The sequence below is a fragment of the Lissotriton helveticus genome, chromosome 11, assembly GCF_964261635.1.
Source record: "Lissotriton helveticus chromosome 11, aLisHel1.1, whole genome shotgun sequence".
Lineage (NCBI taxonomy): Eukaryota > Metazoa > Chordata > Amphibia > Caudata > Salamandridae > Lissotriton > Lissotriton helveticus.
Genome location: NC_136072.1, coordinates 851,024,515 through 851,045,833, shown reverse-complemented (window position 1 = coordinate 851,045,833; position 21,319 = coordinate 851,024,515). Strand labels below are relative to the sequence as shown.

The window sequence follows — 21,319 nt, the reverse complement described above, 5'->3', positions numbered from 1 at the left end:
TGCATCTTTTTATGTGCACATGACTCGCTAACAATGTTAACTCGTAACCTGACAATCGAGCACTAGTTAAGTGCTGTGTCTTGGTTCTGTTTAACAACGTGTCCACTGCATGTGGAACCATTACAATTAACGTGTTATTCATCACTAAACCAGCAGACTGTCGAATAGAAACAACTGCTGCCGCTGTGGCTCTCAAGCAACTTGGCAATGCTTTAGCTACCGGGTCCAAAGTCGACGAAAAATACGCGCATGGACGCTACTTGTCTCCAAACAACTGTGTCAACACTGATAATGCACAACCTTCTTTCTCATGGACATACAATGTAAAGGGCTTACTGTAGTTGGGGGTACCCAACACAGGAGCCGAACATAATGCACTGCGCAATTCAGAAAAACTTTTCTGACACTCTTCAGACCATGGGACGGGATTTGGTGTATCTTTACAAGTTAATGCCACCAAAGGTTTGGCTAATAATGAAAAATTTGGTATCTATTGCCTGCAATATGATGTAATGCCCAAGAAAGCACGCACTTCTCTCTGTGTTCTTGGCACACTCAATTTCGCTATTGCCTGAATTCTTTATGGGGTCAGTTTCCTTCCCTCCTTCGATAAGAGATGACCTAAGTAGGTCACTTCTTGTCGACAATATTGCAATTTTGAGAGACACTTTGTGATGCAAATCACACAAATGACGCAACAATGACAACCTGGCTTCTTTACAGATTTCCTCAGTATCTGCAGCAACAAGCAAATCATCTACATACTGAATGAGGGTAGCGCCATCAGGTAAAACAATTGTATCAAGCTGTGTTTTTAGAGCTTGACTATATATTGATGGACTTTCACAGTAGCCCTGGGGAGCGCGTTTAAAGCGGAAGCTTGGACCTCCTAAACTCAAGCCGAAAATATCCCTACTCTCCTCTGCAATCGGGATGCTGAAGAAAGCATTCTTCAAGTCAATCACCGAAAACCAGGTGGCAGAAGCTGGAATCATAGTCAATAGGGCAGTAATGTCAGGCACGACTGGAAATTGTGGCACAACTATTTTATTGACCTCTCTAAGATCAATCACGAATCTGTAAACAGGTGGCTGGGAAGGATCAGTTCATTTAAAAACAGGCAGAACAGGACTATTGCAAACGTTGCCTCTTGTCTCTTCAATTACATCTTTTTCAATCAAATCATAAATGATCGCTAGTAAAGCTTTCTCACCTTCACTAGAAATTTTGTATTGGGGAATGCGTGGCATTCTAACATTGGCTTTCAATGTTACAACATATGGTGGTATTTCCAAAAGACCTACATCATTAGGACCAGTAGTCCAAAGAATTTTAGGGAGGGATGACAATTCTGTTGGAAGTTTGTCCCTTGACAAATACATTGGAGAAACCACTTTCTTACCCAGTGTAAGTTGTACTCCAGAAGGAGAACAGTACAAAGTCGCATACAATCTTTTCAACAGATCCAATCCTAACAAGTTTTCACCACAACCTGTCGTTAAAATAAGGGGTGCTTCGAATTCACAAGGTCCAACAGAAAGGGACAAAGGGTGGGAAATCGGATTTCTAACTGGGGCGCCAGAAAAACCTACTGATACATTTGTTTCGCCAGACAAAGGTGCGCCAGGGAGTTTTGAGTGCATAATAGAACTCTTTGTAGCACCAGTATCCAACAGAAAAGGCTCTGACACACCTGATGTAATCACCTCAACATAAGGTCCACTCTGATCTACTGGAACTGAAACAACTCCCTCTCTTTGTCTACGGCTGTCCTAGCAATCATTACCGTCCATATGCTCATCTTCTGCATAGTAATCATCAGCATAGTACTGAGCTGTCCTACCAAACGCGTTATTTTGCTGATCAAATTTATTCATTGAATTTTGAGGCGGAAAGGAACGTGCGTTCTGGGGGAAATTTCCACGTCCTCTACCTCTAGGCGCTTGCTGAACACCTCGACCTCGTGCACCTGAGATACCATTCGCGCTCTGTAACAAAACAGGGCAACTATACTTAAAATGACCCTCTTCCTTACAATACGAACACTGATTGGGACCTACAGGGACACGTGGTTGAGTATACTCGACTCTTTGCGAGTTCCTCTGATACTGTTGAGGCTGCTGATAATTATTCTGATAGTTACTCTGTGCACCACTATTTTGACCACCACGTGGCGGATATGCTTGTTGTAACAAAACCTTCGTTTTTAACTCTTTCGTTTTCTTCTCTGCTCTATCTTTCTCATCTTTATCTCGATTTTCGTAATATTGTGCAGTAGCCAATATCTGTGCTGAAGAGGAAACTGCCCAAGAACTTTCTGAATCTTTTAACTTCTTACACAACTCGGGAAGCAGATTGTGCACAAATTTATCGACGAACAACCGCTGACCACCTTCTGTGCTCATATCTTGACCACTGTGGTCGACAAACGTTTCTTCAAACCTGGTGAAGAAATCTGATACCGTTTCATCTTTCTTCTGCTTACATGCAGACAATTTATTCCAATTCACACGCATCGCAGGCATTATAGTTTTCATGTAATCAATGATCTTACCAGGAAGTTCTGTTACTAAAGGCTCGGGTTTAGCACCACCAACTTGTCGGGCATCTGCAGCAGCAATATTAGCCCATGAGTCACCTAACTCCTGATCATGATCTGCATGGCAAATCTTTCCCCATAAAGGCTGTGGAACAACGTTCCGAAAACAACATGTCTATGTCAGCTAAATTCATAATGCAAGAACCTGCAGTCTGTGACAATTCCTTGTAATACCCTGTCGGATTTTTACGGGGATCAGGCAATGTCTGTTTAAGGGCCAAAACTTCAGCTCGCTTCCAAGGAACATGTACCTATACACGCTGAAAATGTAGCTGTATAGGTGGGACAGCATTCGCGTTCCCTTCCCTCCATTGTGGGGGAACTTCTCTCATGGGATACTGTCTCACCTTCTTTTTAACCGAGGAATCAGACTCAAACAATGACCTAGAAACACCTTCAGTCCTAAGCGACAACAACGTCGCAACTGCTTTCTCGACATCTGAACCCACAATTGCGCCTTTTGAAAACTCAAACCGTACATGGCTCAACTTGGGCGGATTAGAGTCCAAATCATTGTCCTCCAAATCTTCACACAGAAAAGCACAAATTTTCTCAAAAACGTATCTCTGCCTTGATGCTTCCCACTGATGGAAGACATCCATAACAGATTCTAGATCATATTTCATCGGGTCAGTCACCCATCTATGTGCCAAATGATTCAACGTTTCTTTCTCCCTAGAATCAGGCTGTTGACTACGCAACTGTTTATGCTCAGAGACAGGAGCCGGACTTCCAAAGAAAGGATATAAAATACTAGTAACAGTACTAGCCACTCTCTGACGAACAGAAGGAGAAGTCGATGAAAAGACAAGCGGAAAAGCAGGGTGAGGCAAGGCAGATGCAGAGGCAGTGTCAGGAGGAGTACCAGGAGTGGTAGTCGTTATAGTAGTTAAAGTTGTAGGAAGTATAGGAGGAGCAGATGTAAAAGCCGGTGGCCCTTGAGGAGGCTGCACCGGAGGAGCAGGAGCCAACTGAAGAACAGCTAGTGGGTGCTCTAGAGGAGCAGGAGGCAATGCAACCACGGGTTGCGCAGCTAAAGGTTGCGGAGGTGCTGTAGCATTCTGCGCATAAGGGGGTGGCGAACTTAACAAATGCGACATTAGAGGATCTTTTTCAAGGTCTTTTGCTGCATCTTGCTGAAGAGGCGGCAAAACTGGATAACATTTATCGATGACCATTTTACGTTGCCTGTGCAACTGCTCACTCATCTGTTCCTCTTCGTTATCTTTAAACTGCATAGCAGCTTGCATTATCGAAATACCCCTTTCTCTCTTATTTTTCTTCGCTAATTTAATTTCCTTCTGTTTGGCTTCCTTACACCATAGGCGTAAAGAGTCAAACATCGCCGGCCGGGCTTTCTTCTTAAAAAGTTTAACTTCTAGATTATCTAGGATTTCCGTGTCAAAGCTACCATATTGGGGCCATTTTAAAACACCATCTTTTCTGGTGTAGCGGATCCATACTTCATTATATGTTATGGGCCCTACTCCATGTTTCACATACAATTCATAAGTTGGAGTTCCAATCGGAGGAACCGGACACGAGTCCTCCAATCGGGAATTCCCATTACAACCAAGACAAAAAAAAATTCCAAGCCTGCTAAGACCAGGCATCTTCGCTCACTAGTCTAGCTTCAAACTTCAAAGGATTATCGAATACGATATTCTCGTGAATACACGAGTCCTTCGGCTTTGGTACTTGCAAGTTCCAAATCAAAGATCCCGAAGGGATTCCAAACTAAGAACCAACTAAGGACTGGGAGACGCTCCACTTATACTTAACTGAGATATCGATGACGTCACCAGAAGACTCGTCTATCGTTTACCAAACATCAAGGGTCCAAATCAGGGTGATTGCCAGGGCAGCAGTCCTTTGTAGCCGTCGGGAAGCGGGGAACCTCGCAGCAAAGACTTTTGGACCACGTCGCCATGCAGGGGTCGATGAAGTGGCGGCCTTCCTCCAGAATTTTCACACGAAGCTCCTCACGAACCTCTGGCTTGGACCGGTACCGTTGGTATCGCCCCACGTTGGGTGCCAGCTGAGGTACTGGGTTTTTCAGAACCGGTACCGAACCGGTAACCCAGCGGTGTCAGGGTACACCCTAATACCTCGAGTACTTTCCTGATTCAGACCACAGAAACTCAGAGTCTTCTAGGTGAAGTCAAAGATCGAATTTATTGGCTGCAACCAAGTAACAGTCGTCCTAGAAGTACAACAACACGGTGTGTATATTCTCAGGAGACTGCTCAAACTTACAAAGCCAGGCTTCTCTTTTTATACAACATATTATGCTTCAGGCAAACATTCTTAAATTTACAGTAGGCCATTCACATATTTTCACTACAAAGAAAAAGCAGAGTCATGATGACAATCCCACATTTCAGTTCGTCCAGCCCATAACAAAGTACCCGGCAAGGCCCAACATTTTCATCAGATATCGGTGGACCCCCAATAAAAACGGGCACCTCCTCCTCGTAAAGCAAGTGAGAGAAAAGAGCAGGGACAGGTGTGAGCAAGATTAGGCAGGGTGTGTGTGTGATGAAAAGGGTTTATGGCATGTTGTGCCTTGATGCTATCTCGTTCGGCCACTGGGAGAGGAACTGACCAAACAGGTTCGACCTGGGGCTATGGTTTCAGCTTGCCCAGGTCAGAGAGAAGTCAATTAAGGTGTACGTGTCCTTTGGAATCGAATTTAGCTGTATTATAAGCCTATGTGAGGGCAACCCACAAAATGGCTGCCGTACACAAAATGGAAGCCAAGGGTTCAGGACGAAAATTATGATTTCGAGGTGAAATCGTTACAGGAATATGACGAAAATGCTTGTACATAGTGTACTAGCCATTTTCGGTCTTTTGATATAAAAATCGTCATGCTACGACGAAGTTTTATTCACGAGTTCAGAATTTTTAGAACTACAATAGTTGAAATTAAGTGCAATGTCTCTAGCTCACTTCACAAAGGAGACCAAAACTTTCCTAGTGGGCTAATTCATCTCCTAAAGCTCATGCTACAATCACCCCCTCAACCTGACTTTACCTATCGTCACTGCACTATTCCTTGACTGCCTCCCCCTATGTTAGCCACCCTGCACGTCTGAACAATCCTCCAGGGTGATGAGACTGCTTTTCTAGTTTATTGCATCGTTTTTGCTCCTATCCTATCCCTCATAGTAGTCTGATATTATGACTGTTTGTTTTGCCATATACTGTTTCTTCTTTTTTCCCTATCCCTGGGCTCTCCTCCCCCCTTTGTTCTGTATCCCACCTGATACTACTGTAAAGCGCTCTGATACCCTCACGGGTCTGGTTCGCGCTCTATAAAACTCAAAATAAATATCAAAAAACCTCACAAATTCAACATTTTACACAGTTACTGCATGTGTTTCGGAGACATCTGAAAACATCAAAACATTGTTTTATGAGGAATATGTGTGTCTAAACGTTGTACATATGTAGTTGTATACATTACCTCTGAGGAGCTTTCTACCTGGAGTTCCAGTTGTATTGTAGAGTGTCTTTGATACATTTATTTTGTCTGTAGAAAATGTGTGTTTGGACCATAGAAAAAAACTTTGTTGTCATCATCTCGTCCCATTTGTGCACATTGTCTCTAACCACTCTTTGTTTCAACCCCTAACACTTTCGATCCCTTGACTACATTTCCTTTCTATCTCTGTCCTCCAGCTGTTTTGCTTTATCTACCTCAAAACATCAAACTCCATCTTCAATCTATCCTGACTCCCTCCTGCCTTTATTTTACCTCCTCAGGAATATAACCTTTTCTTCTTTTAGTCACACTTTGTTTCCTAACCTCTTTCCATCTTTCTCCCTTCCCTAACCCTTACTTTTCCCCCCTCCTTCTCTCTTCCTTCTCCCCTATCTTGGCATACCTTCTGCTACTCCTTCATTAGCCCCTCACTGCCCCCCCCATATCTCCTGTCCTACCTACCTAGCTTCATTCCTTGCTTCCTTCCTGTCTTCCTCCATTGTTCCTCTAGATGTCTTCTCCTCTGAATCTGTGCTATCTTGCCTTGCAGGTGTATTTGTCTTCTCGAATTCTGGGAAGAACGTGACAGTGATGTTTTCCTCTGGAGCCGGAGTGGAGGTGCGAGGAATGGGGGAGTTCCTGAGTGTCATGGTTCTCCTTCCTGAGAAGTTTCTGAATGACACCGGGGGCCTACTAGGTGTCATGAATGGCAACCCAGAGGATGATTTCACCTTCAGGAATGGCTCAGCCCTGCCCAGCAATGCTACTGCCGAGGAGCTCTACGAGCTGGGGGCAGACTGTAAGTAGAAAGTATTCCCAGCTTTCTCTCTGAAAGACCTCCATCGATCATGTTTTCTAGTCTGGGGAACACATCAAGCTTACAAAAAGAGGCCATACCCTCTTGGTTGCAATGCAGATCCTCCAGGTGCAGCATGGATTGCAGTAAACGTTTTGTTTATTTTCCACCGGTTTCATTTAGAAAACAAGTAAATGGTATGTGAAAAAATAGTAAAATGGTTTTGGGGTTAGGGATCAGGGCCGGACTGGCCATAGCAGGCACCGGGCAATCCCCTGGTGCGTCGCACGGGTGGGGGCCGGTTTAGGACCCATGGGGGCCGTTTTTGTTACAGGGCCGAAAATCAGCCGAAAACCGGCCCCGGCAAAGAGCTCAGCGGCACCTCCAACCACCACCCCCCCTGTCCCCCCCCCTCCCTACCCCCCCAAGTGGGGCCGGCCGAGCACTTTGCCAGAGCGGTTGTGGTTCCCAGTCCGGCCCTGTTAGGAATCTATGACCCGGCTACTTCACCTCTCACCAGCTCCACTGGTTACGCTTCACTTTATATCTATCAAACTGAGGTACGTATTAAAACTTAATATTATTTCCTTTAAGTCTCGTTTCTTGTTCTTTCAGTTGCCTCAAAGTAGTTCACACCACATCTTTGTATATTTCATCAAATACTTCTTTATTGGTTTATTAGATCCAAAATCATAAAGCCAGTCAACGCGTGTTTCGAAGAACACAAACCCTCTTCCTCAGGACTTATAGTTATTTTATCACATTTATCACAGAACTTTCATGCTGAAAATATTCTATTATTTATATTTAATTCCACTGCCCCATTCCGGTATCAGCAATGGTATTATTATGGCACAAACTCTCTAATACCTGCAAGAAACCCCCAACTAGCAAACTACGCTTAGAATAGTACTTACAGAGCCAGTGGTAACACAAGGGAGACCAATATTTCTGATTGGCTGCCCCCCACCGTTGAAGCAACCTGTCCAAGCAAACTTGGCGCTCTCAGTTACAGTTCTTCCACAAAATATCAGAGAAACAATATTGTGTGGACAAAATATTGTGCCAAGAGTATCGAGGAAAAAAATATCATGAAATAAGTATCTATGGTGAGCAAACTTGAACTATACTAAACTCCACACACATACACCTTGAGGATATATATTTCTTCAAGGTACGTAGATGTGAAGTTAAAAATAGTAAGTATATACTTCTCACATTGCACTTACCTTCTTGATATTTTGGTCCACACTATATTTGTTTCCTCGATGTTCTGTTAGACATCCCTCAGTTACTGATGCCGTTCAGATTGAGGCTCAGGTTCTACCTATCCTAATCGCTTTGAATAATATTCACACCCCCAAACTTACACTATGTCATCGTCCCCAGTATGCGTCACCTGTCCATTGTATAATATTCATGCCTAAATTTTCGTCTTCTGTTTGCTACCGAATAGGCTTCTCAAACTCCTACTGGATGTGAACACTTAGGGGGGTCTATTAGTTAAGCGGGCGGATCGCCACCGCCCGCATGGCGGTGGCGATCTGCCCGCCATTTCCCACAGCCCGCCACCCATTTACCCCCGACATATTACGATGGCGGGGGCATCCCGGCAGACAGAAAGACCGTCTGCCAATTTTCCGCCCGTCGACAAGTCGACCAGGCGGAAAGGGGCTGAATATGGTACCGGTGTCTGCAAGACACCGCCATCCATATTATGATGGGCGGCAGTGCAGAGCTCTCCATGGCAGAGACTCCACCATGGAAAGCCAGGCGGAGATCACATTCAGGGGCCTGTCCGGTTGTGGACCCCCAGGGGTTGGGGGTGCACTTGTGGGGTACCCATGGTATCCTCCCCGACATTGGCATGCACAATGTGGCAGGCACCGCGCAGTGCCTGCCACGTTATGCAAATGTGCGACATGCATATATTGCATTGTGGTGGGTGCTGCTTACAGCACTGCCTGCCACAATACAATTTATGCAGGATGCCACCGCCGCGGTGGCCGTGGCATCCTAATTTCTATGGCGGGACCGCCGCACCTATGGCGGTCGGTCGCTGGCGGCCGAACAAAGTTCGTCCGCCATCGTAATAGGCCCCTTAGTATGACTTTCCAGCCATGACGTCACAAGGACAGAGCCATTGACCTATCTAACTTTTGTCAGACCCTTCCACTTGTCTTACGAATGCCATAACAATTACTATATCATTAGGTTTTCCGAACCAGTGCCCTTGTGCATAGAAACAATTAATGTATGGAGTGAGGGCAATGAATGCAAAGTAAATATAGACATAAATGGACTTGGTCGGTTGGTGTTCTGTCTCTTTCTTTTGCTTTGGCTGCAATCTATTTCTCTTCTTTGATTTACTTAAGCTCATGAACATCAATCTTATTATTTTATTTGCACCTATTGGTTGTTCACTGGAATTTTGCAATGACCTTTATCCCATTCCACTTATCTGCATTCTCAGTCAAATGCAAAGTGCCTTAAATGCTTCTGTTTGATTTTGGTCTGAAGGAGAGCATATTTGTCATTGGCTTGTGTCATTGTCCTATGTAAATGCTGGCTTCTGATTCGTTATTAGGCCTGTTAGTCCCTCCTTAGTACCGCCTTGTCTTCATTTGTAATCTCTCATGAGGACTGGCCCTTTTACTGCGGTTGTTACACGGGAAGTCTTCTTTAGTCTGTAAGAGTGGCATCCTAATTTCCATGGCGGCACTGCTGCACCTATGGCGGTCGGTCCTGTTTCCCGGTATGGTGGCAGCCAGACAAAGTCTGCCCGCCATCGTAACAGGCCCCTTAGAATGACTTCCCAGCCATGACATCACAAAGACAGAGCCAATGACCTATCTAACTTTTGTCAGACCCTTCCACTTGCCTTACGAACGCCATAACAATTACTATATCATTAAGTTTTCTGAATCAGTGCCCTTGTGCATAGAAACAATTAATGTATTGAGTGTGGGCAATGAATGCAAAGTAAATATAGACATAAATGGACTTGGTTTGTCGCTGTTCTGTCTCTATCTTTTGCTTTGGCTTCAATCTATTTCTCTTTCTTTGATTTACTTAAGCTCATGAACATCAGTCGTATTATTTTATTTGCACCTATTGGTTGTTCACATGCATTTTGCAATGACCTTTATCCCATTCCACTGATCTGCATTCTCAGTCAAATGCAAAGTGCCTTAAATGCTTCTGTTTGATCATTGTCTTAAGGAGAGCAATATTTTTACCTATACCCACCCACCTGGACTTGCATTGGCTGACATCCAGACATGCACTTTCTTTAACTTGGTCTAGCTTTCAAACTGCTCCTTTATTTAGCCTCACAACCTAGGACATCTTCTAAAACCCCACATGAATACTGGGGCATTTTGAACTGTCTCCTGGTCACTCCATATTTCCACTGTGTGAAAAGATATATAGCGTAGATTTAAGCACAGGGGAAATGAAGCCTACTGTGTAAACACACATTTTTCCCCGTTAAGAAGATCCTTCCTCTACACTCCGAGAAAGGCTGGGGGTGACTTTACTCTAGCCTTTGGCTAGTATATCTCTATTCCAGGATGGGAAGTGGTAAGATTTCAGTGTGTGGATGTTCGCACAAATAAATATTTTTGGGCATTCGCAAACTTGCAGGACAATCCACAGCTTGTAATGCCTCCATTCTACCCTTTTACTATTAAGGGTTTCTCCACACTTGTGGCAGTGAAATCCACAGTTGTAAAACTATTTACGCCAGTCAGAAATAAATGGAGATTTTGGACTGTAAGCATATGACTGCAGCTGAAAACACCTTTGTAAATCGGGCAAACTCTGGAACACAAGATTTTTGGAACCTAGAATATTAAAACCTTCTATTGAAACCTTAAATCCTACCTCTTTAAAGTGTCCTTTCATCTCCCATAATGCCCGCTGCAAATAGTGGCTGCTTAGCAGAATGGAGCGATTCAAGAGAGCCTTATTGGTTCAAGCACTGGATCACTTGCTGAATTACTTACTCGCCTTAGGGAGTAGGTTGCTACATTGGTTCCTTAAAGGTACAATTGCCTCACCTACTTTCAGTTGCCATGTTTAGTTTATTGTCATGCCTCCAGGAATCTCCAAGAGCCTAAGGAAAATAACTTGGCTCTAATTATAAGAAATGTGCTATCCCTGGCAGCGATTATGCAGAAGGTGAACACTGATACTGACAAGTGTGATAGTTAGCCGGTCTACAATTGCCCAACCTTTTTGACTAATGCACCTCAACATGGAGAATAACATGGTAACACTGCTTGTTTTCTTCCTATCAAAGTGTTTAAATTCGACATGTGCTTTTTTTGCGCTGCTTCAGGTATTTTTAGGTAGCGCCTGAGCAGCGCATGAGCTGCTCTGCGAACTCATGCGAGCTATGCTGTGTTGGAGTATGTACTTGAAGCCCCACCCACTCTCTGCCCATATTTGTCAATGGCTTGTGTCTTTGTCCTTCGTAAATGCTGGCATCTAATTCGTTATTAGGCTTGTTAGTCCCTCCTTAGTACCGCCTTTTCTTCATTTGTAATCTCCCATGAGGGCTGGCCCTTTTACTGTGGTTGTTACACGGTAGGTCTTCTTTAGTCTGTAAGCACTATTTTCTTTAATGAGTTTCTCATACTGCAGGAGGGTCTTTCGTGCACAGTTTTGACCACCAACTTGTTAATTTAATTTGTAGCAAACGGGGAGCTCTTCAGGGGACATTGGAGACAGAAGGGGGCAACTCAGTGATGTCTTTAAGCGTTTGGAATGCAATAGGTCTCACATTTGCGAGAGTTTAAGCTATTGGCATTGTAAATGACAATGCCTTTTATTTATGTTTTAAAAACCAAAACATAAATAAAAGGCATTGTCATTTACAATGCCAATAGCTCAAACACACGTAAATGCAAGACCTATTGAATTGGAATTGCAGATGCTTGTCTTTAGTATACCTTGCTATCAAAAAAATGTGGGTTATGGTAATTACTGCAAAAAAGTCCCAAAATGTGTTTGCATCCGCGTAGGGATTTGTGGGGGGTCTAACATAGACGGAGAGCAGTTCATGTATCCACTCCCATGTTTGCATGTGACATAGGCTGTTACATGGTCTTACTGGCATACAGGGGAAGTAGGGCTGGTCTAACAGGTCAGTCTATTGGCCTGTTTTGTGGTCTTGTTGTCTGGTTTTTACTGTTGAGTCCTCTTAACTTAACACATACATTGCCTGAAGCATTCACAAATGCAAGCATCTCTCATAGCTTGCAAAACATCTATATGGCTTGTCTTTACAAGCTAAAAACTGCCCTGATTTGCAAATGAAGGCTACTTTTTTAAGGTATCTGATTTGCTTATGAGGGACCTTTTATTTTGGAGCCCAGTCCTATTTTCTGCCCAACTCCGATGGAGAGTATCATTCTTTCACCATTAAAGGTAACCATTTTTTGCTGTAGGTCATGCCTGAGAACTCCCTGGGGCTATGCCATTACATGCTCTTTCATCTTGAGGTGATTGTGTCACACCACGCCACTGGATCCAGATTAAAGGGAACTTCTGTTTCTTTTTCAGGGTCCATCACAAATGAAACAACCCTTTTCACCTACGACTCCTTGTCCTTGGAAAATAGCTTTTATTTTAAGCATGACCCCAGCTATATACCTGTATTTAGAATCGAGGAGGACCCGAATGACCCACTGACAGACAAAATGCGGAAGCTCTGTGAGTCAGATGAATTCTGCAGATTCGATACCCTCACAACCAAGAGACTCATGGTTGGAAACACCACCAAGATCTCCCATCAGCGTCATCAGAAGATGGTGGAGAGTCTTAAGCCAGGTGAGGTGGGGGTGTGTTGGTGATGCCGGTGGTGGTGGCAGCAGCGTCGGTTGTGGTCGTTGTAGCAGTGGTGATTGTGAGTGTGTATAAATGACCATGTGTAAATTACAATTTAAATTATTTTTGAGAAAAAACACAATCAGTAACATGCATGACATCCTGCTCACCATCTCTGCATCATTGGGGGTGACTGACCCAACAAGGGAGTGGGCAGACTTGTGGAGTGGTAAGAAAAAGGGATGGGAATAGTTCCCTCCCTGGAATTTCTATAGTGATTCATACACTGCAGTTGGCTGTGCACAGCGTGTGTGCCTCTCCTTGAAGCTCCGTCCATCCATGGGGACAACATGATGGAGACTTGACCTGGCAAAGCACAAGAAACAATCATGGTTGTGGAAAATAATGTCAGAACTAGTCTTGTGGGAAAAACTAGCGATTATAATTGTCTACACAGTTATTGTGAGGCCAAAGGAACTCACTCATACCCTGGAGTACATGTTTGCCAGCTTTTGTATCATACAGATGGAGCTCTTGTTGAAGGTGTGTCTTGGGAGCTGAACAGGGTTTTGGAGCGGGAATTCTGATGGTGGCAAGCATTAAACATAAGACAATATTGAATAGTTGGGATTTCCAGGCTCCTGGTACTTCCTTCACGATGTTATGTTCATAGCCCTACCACTGTTTCTACACTTTTAGGATAGAATTGGCATGGATGAGAGGGTGTTTCATCACACTCATTACCCAATGAGAGGCCATGACATGTTTGGGCTTTGACATTACACTTTTTTCTACACAACAAAACCTATTTTGTCTGCAGAAAGGATACAAAGTGCATTTAAAGTCTGTTTGCATGTTCGCCTATCTGTCAGTTTGTCAATCTAGCTGTACGTCTGTATTCCTGCACATCTTCATATTCCAGCCTGGTTGCGGTCTAAAAGAACGTGTCTTGGGTGTGTCTGTGTATTCACCTGAATTCTGTGTGTGTGTTGGAGATTGAGTGTAGGTCTGTGTGCAGGGGTACCTGTACGGTTGTTAGACTCCGAAGATCCCTCCTTGTCTGGTTGCCTGAACACCTGGTTGGCTGAATGTCTGGTGGGCTGTAAGACACTGACTGAGTTGGTCTGTGGAAGAGTGGATAACTTTTCATGTTTCTTTGTGTGCTCAGCTGTCTCCATGCACGTTGCTGCGTGAGTGTATGTACAAGTATCTGTGACCTCTATTGATGTGAGCATGGATAGTGTCTGTCTTTGTGCACGCCCTATTTAAAAGTGAAACCTGCTGCTTTGCCAGTGTTTATTTCCCGTTTGGGAAACTTCTGCTCATTTGTATTGATGCTTGCACTGCTCCAGTTGCTCCAGTTTGAATGAACCTAAGTAGGCGCTACTCTAACTCCCCTCCCCTCCTTTCCTCAGTGGTGTGCTGTGGCTGGCTGGGCCCACCAGCAAACGGGTCCAAGGAAGGCACCTCGTACATTTTTAACTCCGAAGTCAAGTTCACGTGTGACCCTGGATTCGTCCTGTTCGGTCCACGAGTGAGGACCTGTCTGTCCAGTGGAGCTTGGTCGGGAGAAGATACGGAGTGCAAGCCAGGTAAGAACGCGGCATTACCTCTGTGTACTCTTACAATGATCATGAAGGTATCTGCTTTCCTCAGTAGTAGAGAGGGCAGGTTTTCCGCCAGGGTGGATGCACAAAAGGTTTCTCAGGGACGCCATAGTACAGTGTCTGCTAGTCAGTGGTCGAAGTGGGGAAAAAAAAGTAGGGGAACTGTGGGTGGAGAATCGGGGGGCGGGAATAACCGAAGATTGGATCAGTGGGCGGAGTCAGGGGTGTGGCTAGAAATAGCAAAACATACCAAATTTTTAGTACGTTTAGCATTTCACTGAACAGTTACAGCTTCAATGTTATTTAATTCAAACAATGGATAAACATGTTTATTTGAGGTTTAATTCAGAAAAAAGCAAACACTCATAGGGAATACAGGTTTATGTAAAGCGTGCAAAATATAAGCAGGAACAACATGTTACCTTAATGCTTTTACTCTCATTGTTCAGAAATCCATGAATATTTTTGTCTCAAACATTGAGGACATGAATACAGGGCTCCTCCTGTACACATGTGTTAAGCAGGGCTCAGAAGAGAAACTGACTCTTCAGGAGAATCTAGACTCACGGAAACCCACAAAGGCTCCTTCATATTCATGTCAGCCAACTAGCTGCTCAATCATAATATAGCAAAAAGAATAACTGGTGGACAGAATGCAGAACAATGTCATACATTCACCCCAGTACAGAGATCTGGGCCTAAATTTATCGTTTTTTTGCTCACCATGAAATTCCAGTTTGGATCCAGCCATATGCAAATCAGTCTTGATCCTGCGTCCTCCCTGGACTGGAAACAAGCATCCTAGGACCGGTTTCGGGCTTTCAGCCCTCATCAGCCAGGATAGCTGGATTCCAGTGGCAAGGAGAGCACAGGACCCACGTCTGGCATACCCGTCCCACTCGGGGTGACAAAAGCAAAAAGAACAACGGATGGGCAGAATGCAGAACAATGTCATACATTTACCCCAGTACAGAGATCTGGGCCTAAATTCATCGTTTTTTGCTCACTATGCCTTTCGAGTTTGGACCCAGCCATATGCAAATCAGTCTTGATCCTGCGCCCAATGGGAACAGTCCAGCCCCAACTGCCAGGCCAGGTCCTCCCTGGACTGGAAACAAGCATCCTAGGACCGGTTTCGGGTTTTTAGCTCTCATCAGCCAGGATATCTTGATTCCAGTGGCATGGAGAACACGGGACACACGTCTGGGCATACCCGTCCCACTCGGGGTGACATAAGCAAAAAGAACAACTGATGGACAGAATGCAAATCAATGTCATACATTCACCCCAGTAAAGAGATCTGGCCCTAAATCCATCGTTTATTTGTTCACAGCTCCTGTCCATTCACCGCTCCTGTCCGTTCACCGCTCCTGTCCGTTCACCGCTCCTGCCCGGTCACTGCTCCTGCTCATGCCTAATCACTGCTTTTGCTCTGTCACCTCTCCTGCCCCGGCACCTCTCCTGCCCCATCATTTCTCCTGCCCCGTCACTTCTCCTGCGCCATCACTTCTCCTGCCCCGTAACTTCTCCAGCCTGTCACTTCTCCTGCCCAGTCACTACTCGTGCCCGGTCACCACTCCTGCCCGGTCACCTCTCCTGCCCAGTTACCTCTCCTTTCAATCAATCAATCAATCAAAGCATTTGTAGAGCGTGCTACTCACCCATGAGGGTATCAAGGTGCTGAGGGGGGCGGGGTGGATTGCCGCTACTGCTCGAATAGCCAGGTCTTGAGGTGTCTTCTGAAGGTGAGATGGTCCTGGGTCAGTCGTAGGTGAGCGGGTAGGGAGTTCCATGTCTTGGCTGCCAGGTAGGAGAACGATCTTCCTCCGGTGGTGGCTCTGCGAATTCGTGGGACGGTGGCGAGGGCGAGGCTGGTGGAGCGGAGCTGACAGGTGGGGGTGTAGAACGAGAGGCGGTTGTGAGGGATTCGGGGCCCATGTTGTGGAGCGCTTTGTGTGCGTGGGTGAGCAGCCTGAACGTGATCCTCTTGCTGACAGGGAGCCAGTGCAGGTTTCTTAGGTGGGCGGATATGTTGCTGTGGCGAGGGATGTCTTCTGCCCGTTACTTCTCCTGCCTGTTCACCTCTCCTGCCCCATCACCTCTCCTTTCCTGTTGCCACTCCTGCCCCGTCACTGCTCCTGCCCCTTCCCCAGCACTTTTCCTGCCCGTCACTTTTCATGCCCCATCACCGCTCCTGCCCATTCATTGCTCCTGCCCGTTCACTGCTCCTGTCTGGTCAGCACTCCTGCCCGATCACGCCTCCTGCCCCATCACTTCTCCTGTCCCATCAGTTCTCCTGCCCGGTTTACTGCTCCTATCCATTCACTGCCCCTATCCGTTCACTGCACCTGCCCCGTCACCGCTCCTGCCCTATCACTTCTCCTGTCCCATCACTTCTCCGGCCCCGTCAACCTCTCCTTTCCCATCACCGCTCCTGCCCCGTCACTTCTTCTGCCTGTTACTTCTCCTGCCGGGTCACCTCTCCTGCCCCATCACCTCTCCTTTCCTATCACCACTCCTGTCCCGTCACTGCTCCTGCCGCATCACCTCTCCTGCCCCGTCATCTCTCCGACCCTTTTACTTTTCCTGCCCCATCACATCTCCTGCCTGTTACTTCTCTTGCCTGGTCACCTCTCCAGCCCATCACCTCTCCTTTCCTGTCGCCTCTTCTGCCCCATCACCTCTCCTGTCGGATCACTTCTCCTGCCCCGTCACTTCTCCAGCCCCATCACTTCTCCTGCCCCGTCATTTCTCCTGCACGTCACTTCTCTTGCCTAGTCACCTCTCCTGCCCAGTCACCTCTCCTGCCCAGTTACCTCTCCTTTCCTGTTGCCTCTCCTACCCCATCACTGCTCCTGCCACTGCCCCATCACTTTTCCTGCCCCGTCACTTTTCCTGCCCCATCACCGCTCCTACCCATTCACTGCTCCTGTCTGGTCAGCACTCCTGCCCGATCACCGCTCCTGCCCCATCACTTCTCCTGTCCCATCAGTTCTCCTGCCCCGTTCACTGCTCCTATCCGTTCACTGCCCCTATCCGGTCACTGCACCTGCCCGGTTACCGCTCCTGCTCATGCCTAATCACCGCTCCTTCCCATGTCATCGCTCCTGCCCCGTCACTTCTCCTGCCCCATCACTTCTCCTGCCCCATCACCTCTCCTTTCCTGTTGCCTCTCCTGTCCCATCATCGCTCCTGCCCCGTCACCGTTCCTGCCAGGTCACTTCTCCTGCCCCGTCACTTCTTTTGCCCGTTACTTCTCCTGCCTGGTCACCTCTCCTGCCCCATCACTGCTTCTGTCCCGTCACTGCTCCTGCCCGTCACTTATCCTGCCCCATCACTTCTCCTGCCCCGCTACTTCTCCTGCCCCATCAACTCTCCTGCCCCATCACTTCTCCTTTCCTGTTGCCTCTTCTGTCCCGTCACTGCTCCTGCCCTGTCACTTCTCCTGCCCGTTTCTTCTCCTGCCGGGTCACCTCTCCTGCCCCATCACCTGTCCTTTCCTGTCGTCTCTTCTGTCCCATCACTGCTCCTGCCCTGTTCACTCTGTGTACAACATTGATAAATTACACAAGGGGGAAATTTCCCCACAGTACTCTGTTTGGGGAAACCTCCTCTGTAATCACTAACTTAGATCTCACTGGCACATGACATGCTAAAGGCAGAGGGCGGGCGCATTGTCATTCGAAAGGGGGTAATCAGCCTTAATCGGAATGACAATGGGCCAACCCACAGCCTGTGCGAGCTCAGGGAGGGGCTGCTGCAGCCTCTGGAGTTCAAGAGAAGTGTGAGCTGCCCCAGGAAGCTGAATGAAAAAGGTATTGTTTTAATGTAGAACTATTCTTGCCGTCCCGGGATGCTTTTTTGAAAGACAGAAGTAGGGGAACAGACTCAAATATTTTTTTTAAGTAGGGGATCGCCGTGCCCTTCCGATCCCGCCCACTTGAACCGCTGCTACTGGTACACTTTGAGGCTGCACATGGATGTCAAACAAGGGTCGTCAGAGGCATCTGCTATCCCTGGGTTGTCCTTTTGTATTTCTGGCACTGCCCTTGCTACCTTTGGTCTCAAGGGCCTAAAGGCAGGGCAATAATTGTAAGTAAGTAAGGCTCTAAGAACTATGTTTACTTTCTCTAACCACTACTCCTTGTCTTCTCTTTCGATGCCCGGCACCAAGGATGTGGCTTAACAGCTAGAACAGCTGACTTTGAAGCTGAGGAACCAGGTTCGAGTCTGGGCAAACCACTGAATCTCCCTGTGCTTAAAAACAAATGTGTCCGTCTGTAATGCAGCTGGTGCTCATGAAAAGCGCTCTGATACCTTCAGGTCCAGTTTGCGCTATGTAAAACTGCAACAAATAAAAAAGGTGATAGGCAGTGTAGCAGCGCTCTCAATCACGCTGTGGTCATGATCACTGAGTTTACCATGGACAGTCAGAGACAGAAACGAGTTTGGATCGGGGTCATGTGATCAGAGCAGGTGCTATGTGGAGCACCTTCTGATCCCCGCTAGGGTTCAGTCACTGTCCTGATAGCACTGTAGCCTAGAACCATTTCACTTGGCACCAGTATGAGGATACATCAGGGTGAGAAAGAAGCCAGGGAGCAGCCAGTCTCCCCTGTGTTCCCACGCCCATAGCTCCATCGCTGTAGAAACAGAGAGGTACATACTTTGATCAATTTCACATTATCAATTCTTCTCCCAAACTTGACTTCTTTCCCATGTAGATGTATTGTTTATTCTTTAATCCTTTCCTCAAATAACACTGTCCTTGAGATGTAACGTGAAGCAGGAGTAATCATCCTTACCATTACATTAACATTTAGGGAAGATTTCTGGCCTTCTAGGTTGGTCATGACCAAGTAGCACTTGTGCCAGGGGCTGTAATGCAAGATAAGAACATTTGCCCTGTTGTTCCCTGATTAGATAGTAGGAAACGTTCACGAGTAGGCTACAGTGAACCACTTACTCATTTCAGCACCGGTGCCAATGTTCTTCTGGATGTGTGGTGACATGAAATCCTGGACATCTCTAAAAGAAAATGGATGGTCAAGTGGATGAAAGCGTTAATGAATAAACATTTGATCTTTTGGGTGGATTGAGAAAGAAGCGGTGGCACCCAAATGAAATGAGCTCTGTTTGCTTCATGCCTATAAGCTGACCCTACCAATAAATACTCAATAGAAGCATTGCCATTTTATTGATGCAGGCAGATACATTGTGCAAGATCCGAGGGGTTTTGATTTAGTGGAAATTCCATTTGGAGGAGACAGCCATCCAAAGAGACTTGTCCCACACCAAAATGTAATTCTAGGATATGTATTCTAGATCTAGCCACTTCGTGGGGTCAGGCTAACTTCCCCAGAGGACCGGACTTTTCTCTGTACCCAAGAGAAGAAAACCTTCAAAACTAAGACCTGATTTGGGGTTTGATAATATTGGAAGCTTTGCTGAGTTCCAAAGGAATTGCTTCCTCCACCATACAGGTAGTGTGTAGAAGGAATTTCTGTCAGCGCATTTGTCTCTATTTATAGCACCCCCCTCCCCCAGAAAGTTTTTTCAGTGGAATTTAAATTAAAATTAACACTCATCGTTTACAAAATGATACCCGATTTAAAGGGTCCCTTGTCTCACCATTGCTTCATGACATGATCTAGTACTCTGTCATTAGTAGTGGAGAAAACCCAAAGCAAATTAATACACGTCAGCTGCAGTATGGACCACCAGGTGCTCTCAAACTACCGACCATTCGATACATTTACCTTAACACATTGGTGATAAGCTGAGTGTGGCCTACCTACCTGGCATCTTGTCCTTTTTTCAGGATAACCAGTAAATGTGTAAATTACTGGCAGTAGGCAAACTGAATTATTCATTTGAAAAGAATACAGTGGATGAAGTTTGTCATGGATAATGTGCCAAATATTAAAATTAGGTATTCTGAGATCCTTTCAAACATTAAGCAGTGCTTAATTTGTAGAGATGTTGCTGGTGATAGATATGTGTGTATGTATATATATATATATATATATATTTTATATTTTATTGTCGCTTTCTAATGCATTGTCAGTACAGTTCTTGAGAAAATTATTACTTTCTGGAATATAAACAGGAAGAAAACGAAAACAATATTTAATCGGATATAATTTGCTAATTAGGCCACTTGGACTCAATTCCATATTAAAATGTATATATATATATGTGTGTGTGTGTGTATATATATATATACACACACAGACACACCTACACACACACACACACACACATATATATATATATATATATATATACATATATTATTATTATGAAATTGAGTCCAAGTGGCCTAATTAACTCATTATATCCGATTAAATATTGTTTTTGCAAATTATGTAAAATACATAAGATTTTGGGTGGAAATAAGTAATTTCTTTAATTCTGCCTTGGACAACTCCTATTTTGTTTTTAGAAATTATGGGGAGATCTTAGGACTGTATACGCATGAGAGAAGATAATGGTTGCGCAACTTGAAAAGCCAGCCAGAGACCTAATATTTTATTCTATTATTACATTCTTGATGTTGTCCGTATTCAAACAATATTGCCAAGCCCTCAATGTATTCCTTGAATACAACATTCTATTGATTATATATGATTTTATGAACCTGGAAAACTCTATGGTAAGGACTGCATTGCTACTTTACTTCAAAAATATACTTGATGTTTTGAAAGGTTTTTGAAATATACAGTGAATTCACGGTAGACTAGTTATGTGTAAATTCTACATTGAAAAACACAATAGAAAATATTATTTTATATTTTATACAAGCATAATTGAAATCATGTTTAGTAATGCATGTAATTTTGATGTCTTTTGTAAAGTTTAATAATTAACCAAATCAAACTCAAACAAATATGCAAATCCTTCCTGTTTCCCCTTACTCTCACTGGTATTAGAAATGCACCATGGTTACTGCGCCTAATTAGCCAATCTAAGAGGCCAAAGCCCTACAGAGGGACGCA

General features: G+C 45.1%; 1 protein-coding gene across 2 annotated transcripts in view; it reads left to right on the top strand.

Moving 5' to 3' along the window:
* Nucleotides 1-21,319, top strand: part of SUSD2 (sushi domain containing 2) — a 900,046-nt gene that overhangs the window by 315,085 nt on the left and 563,642 nt on the right. For both annotated transcript variants that reach the window (XM_078667086.1, XM_078667085.1), the window contains exons 11-13: nucleotides 6,637-6,885; nucleotides 12,451-12,717; nucleotides 14,130-14,306. In XM_078667086.1, the coding sequence (XP_078523212.1) occupies nucleotides 6,637-6,885; nucleotides 12,451-12,717; nucleotides 14,130-14,306 (693 nt within the window). The remainder of the gene's footprint in view (nucleotides 1-6,636; nucleotides 6,886-12,450; nucleotides 12,718-14,129; nucleotides 14,307-21,319) is intronic.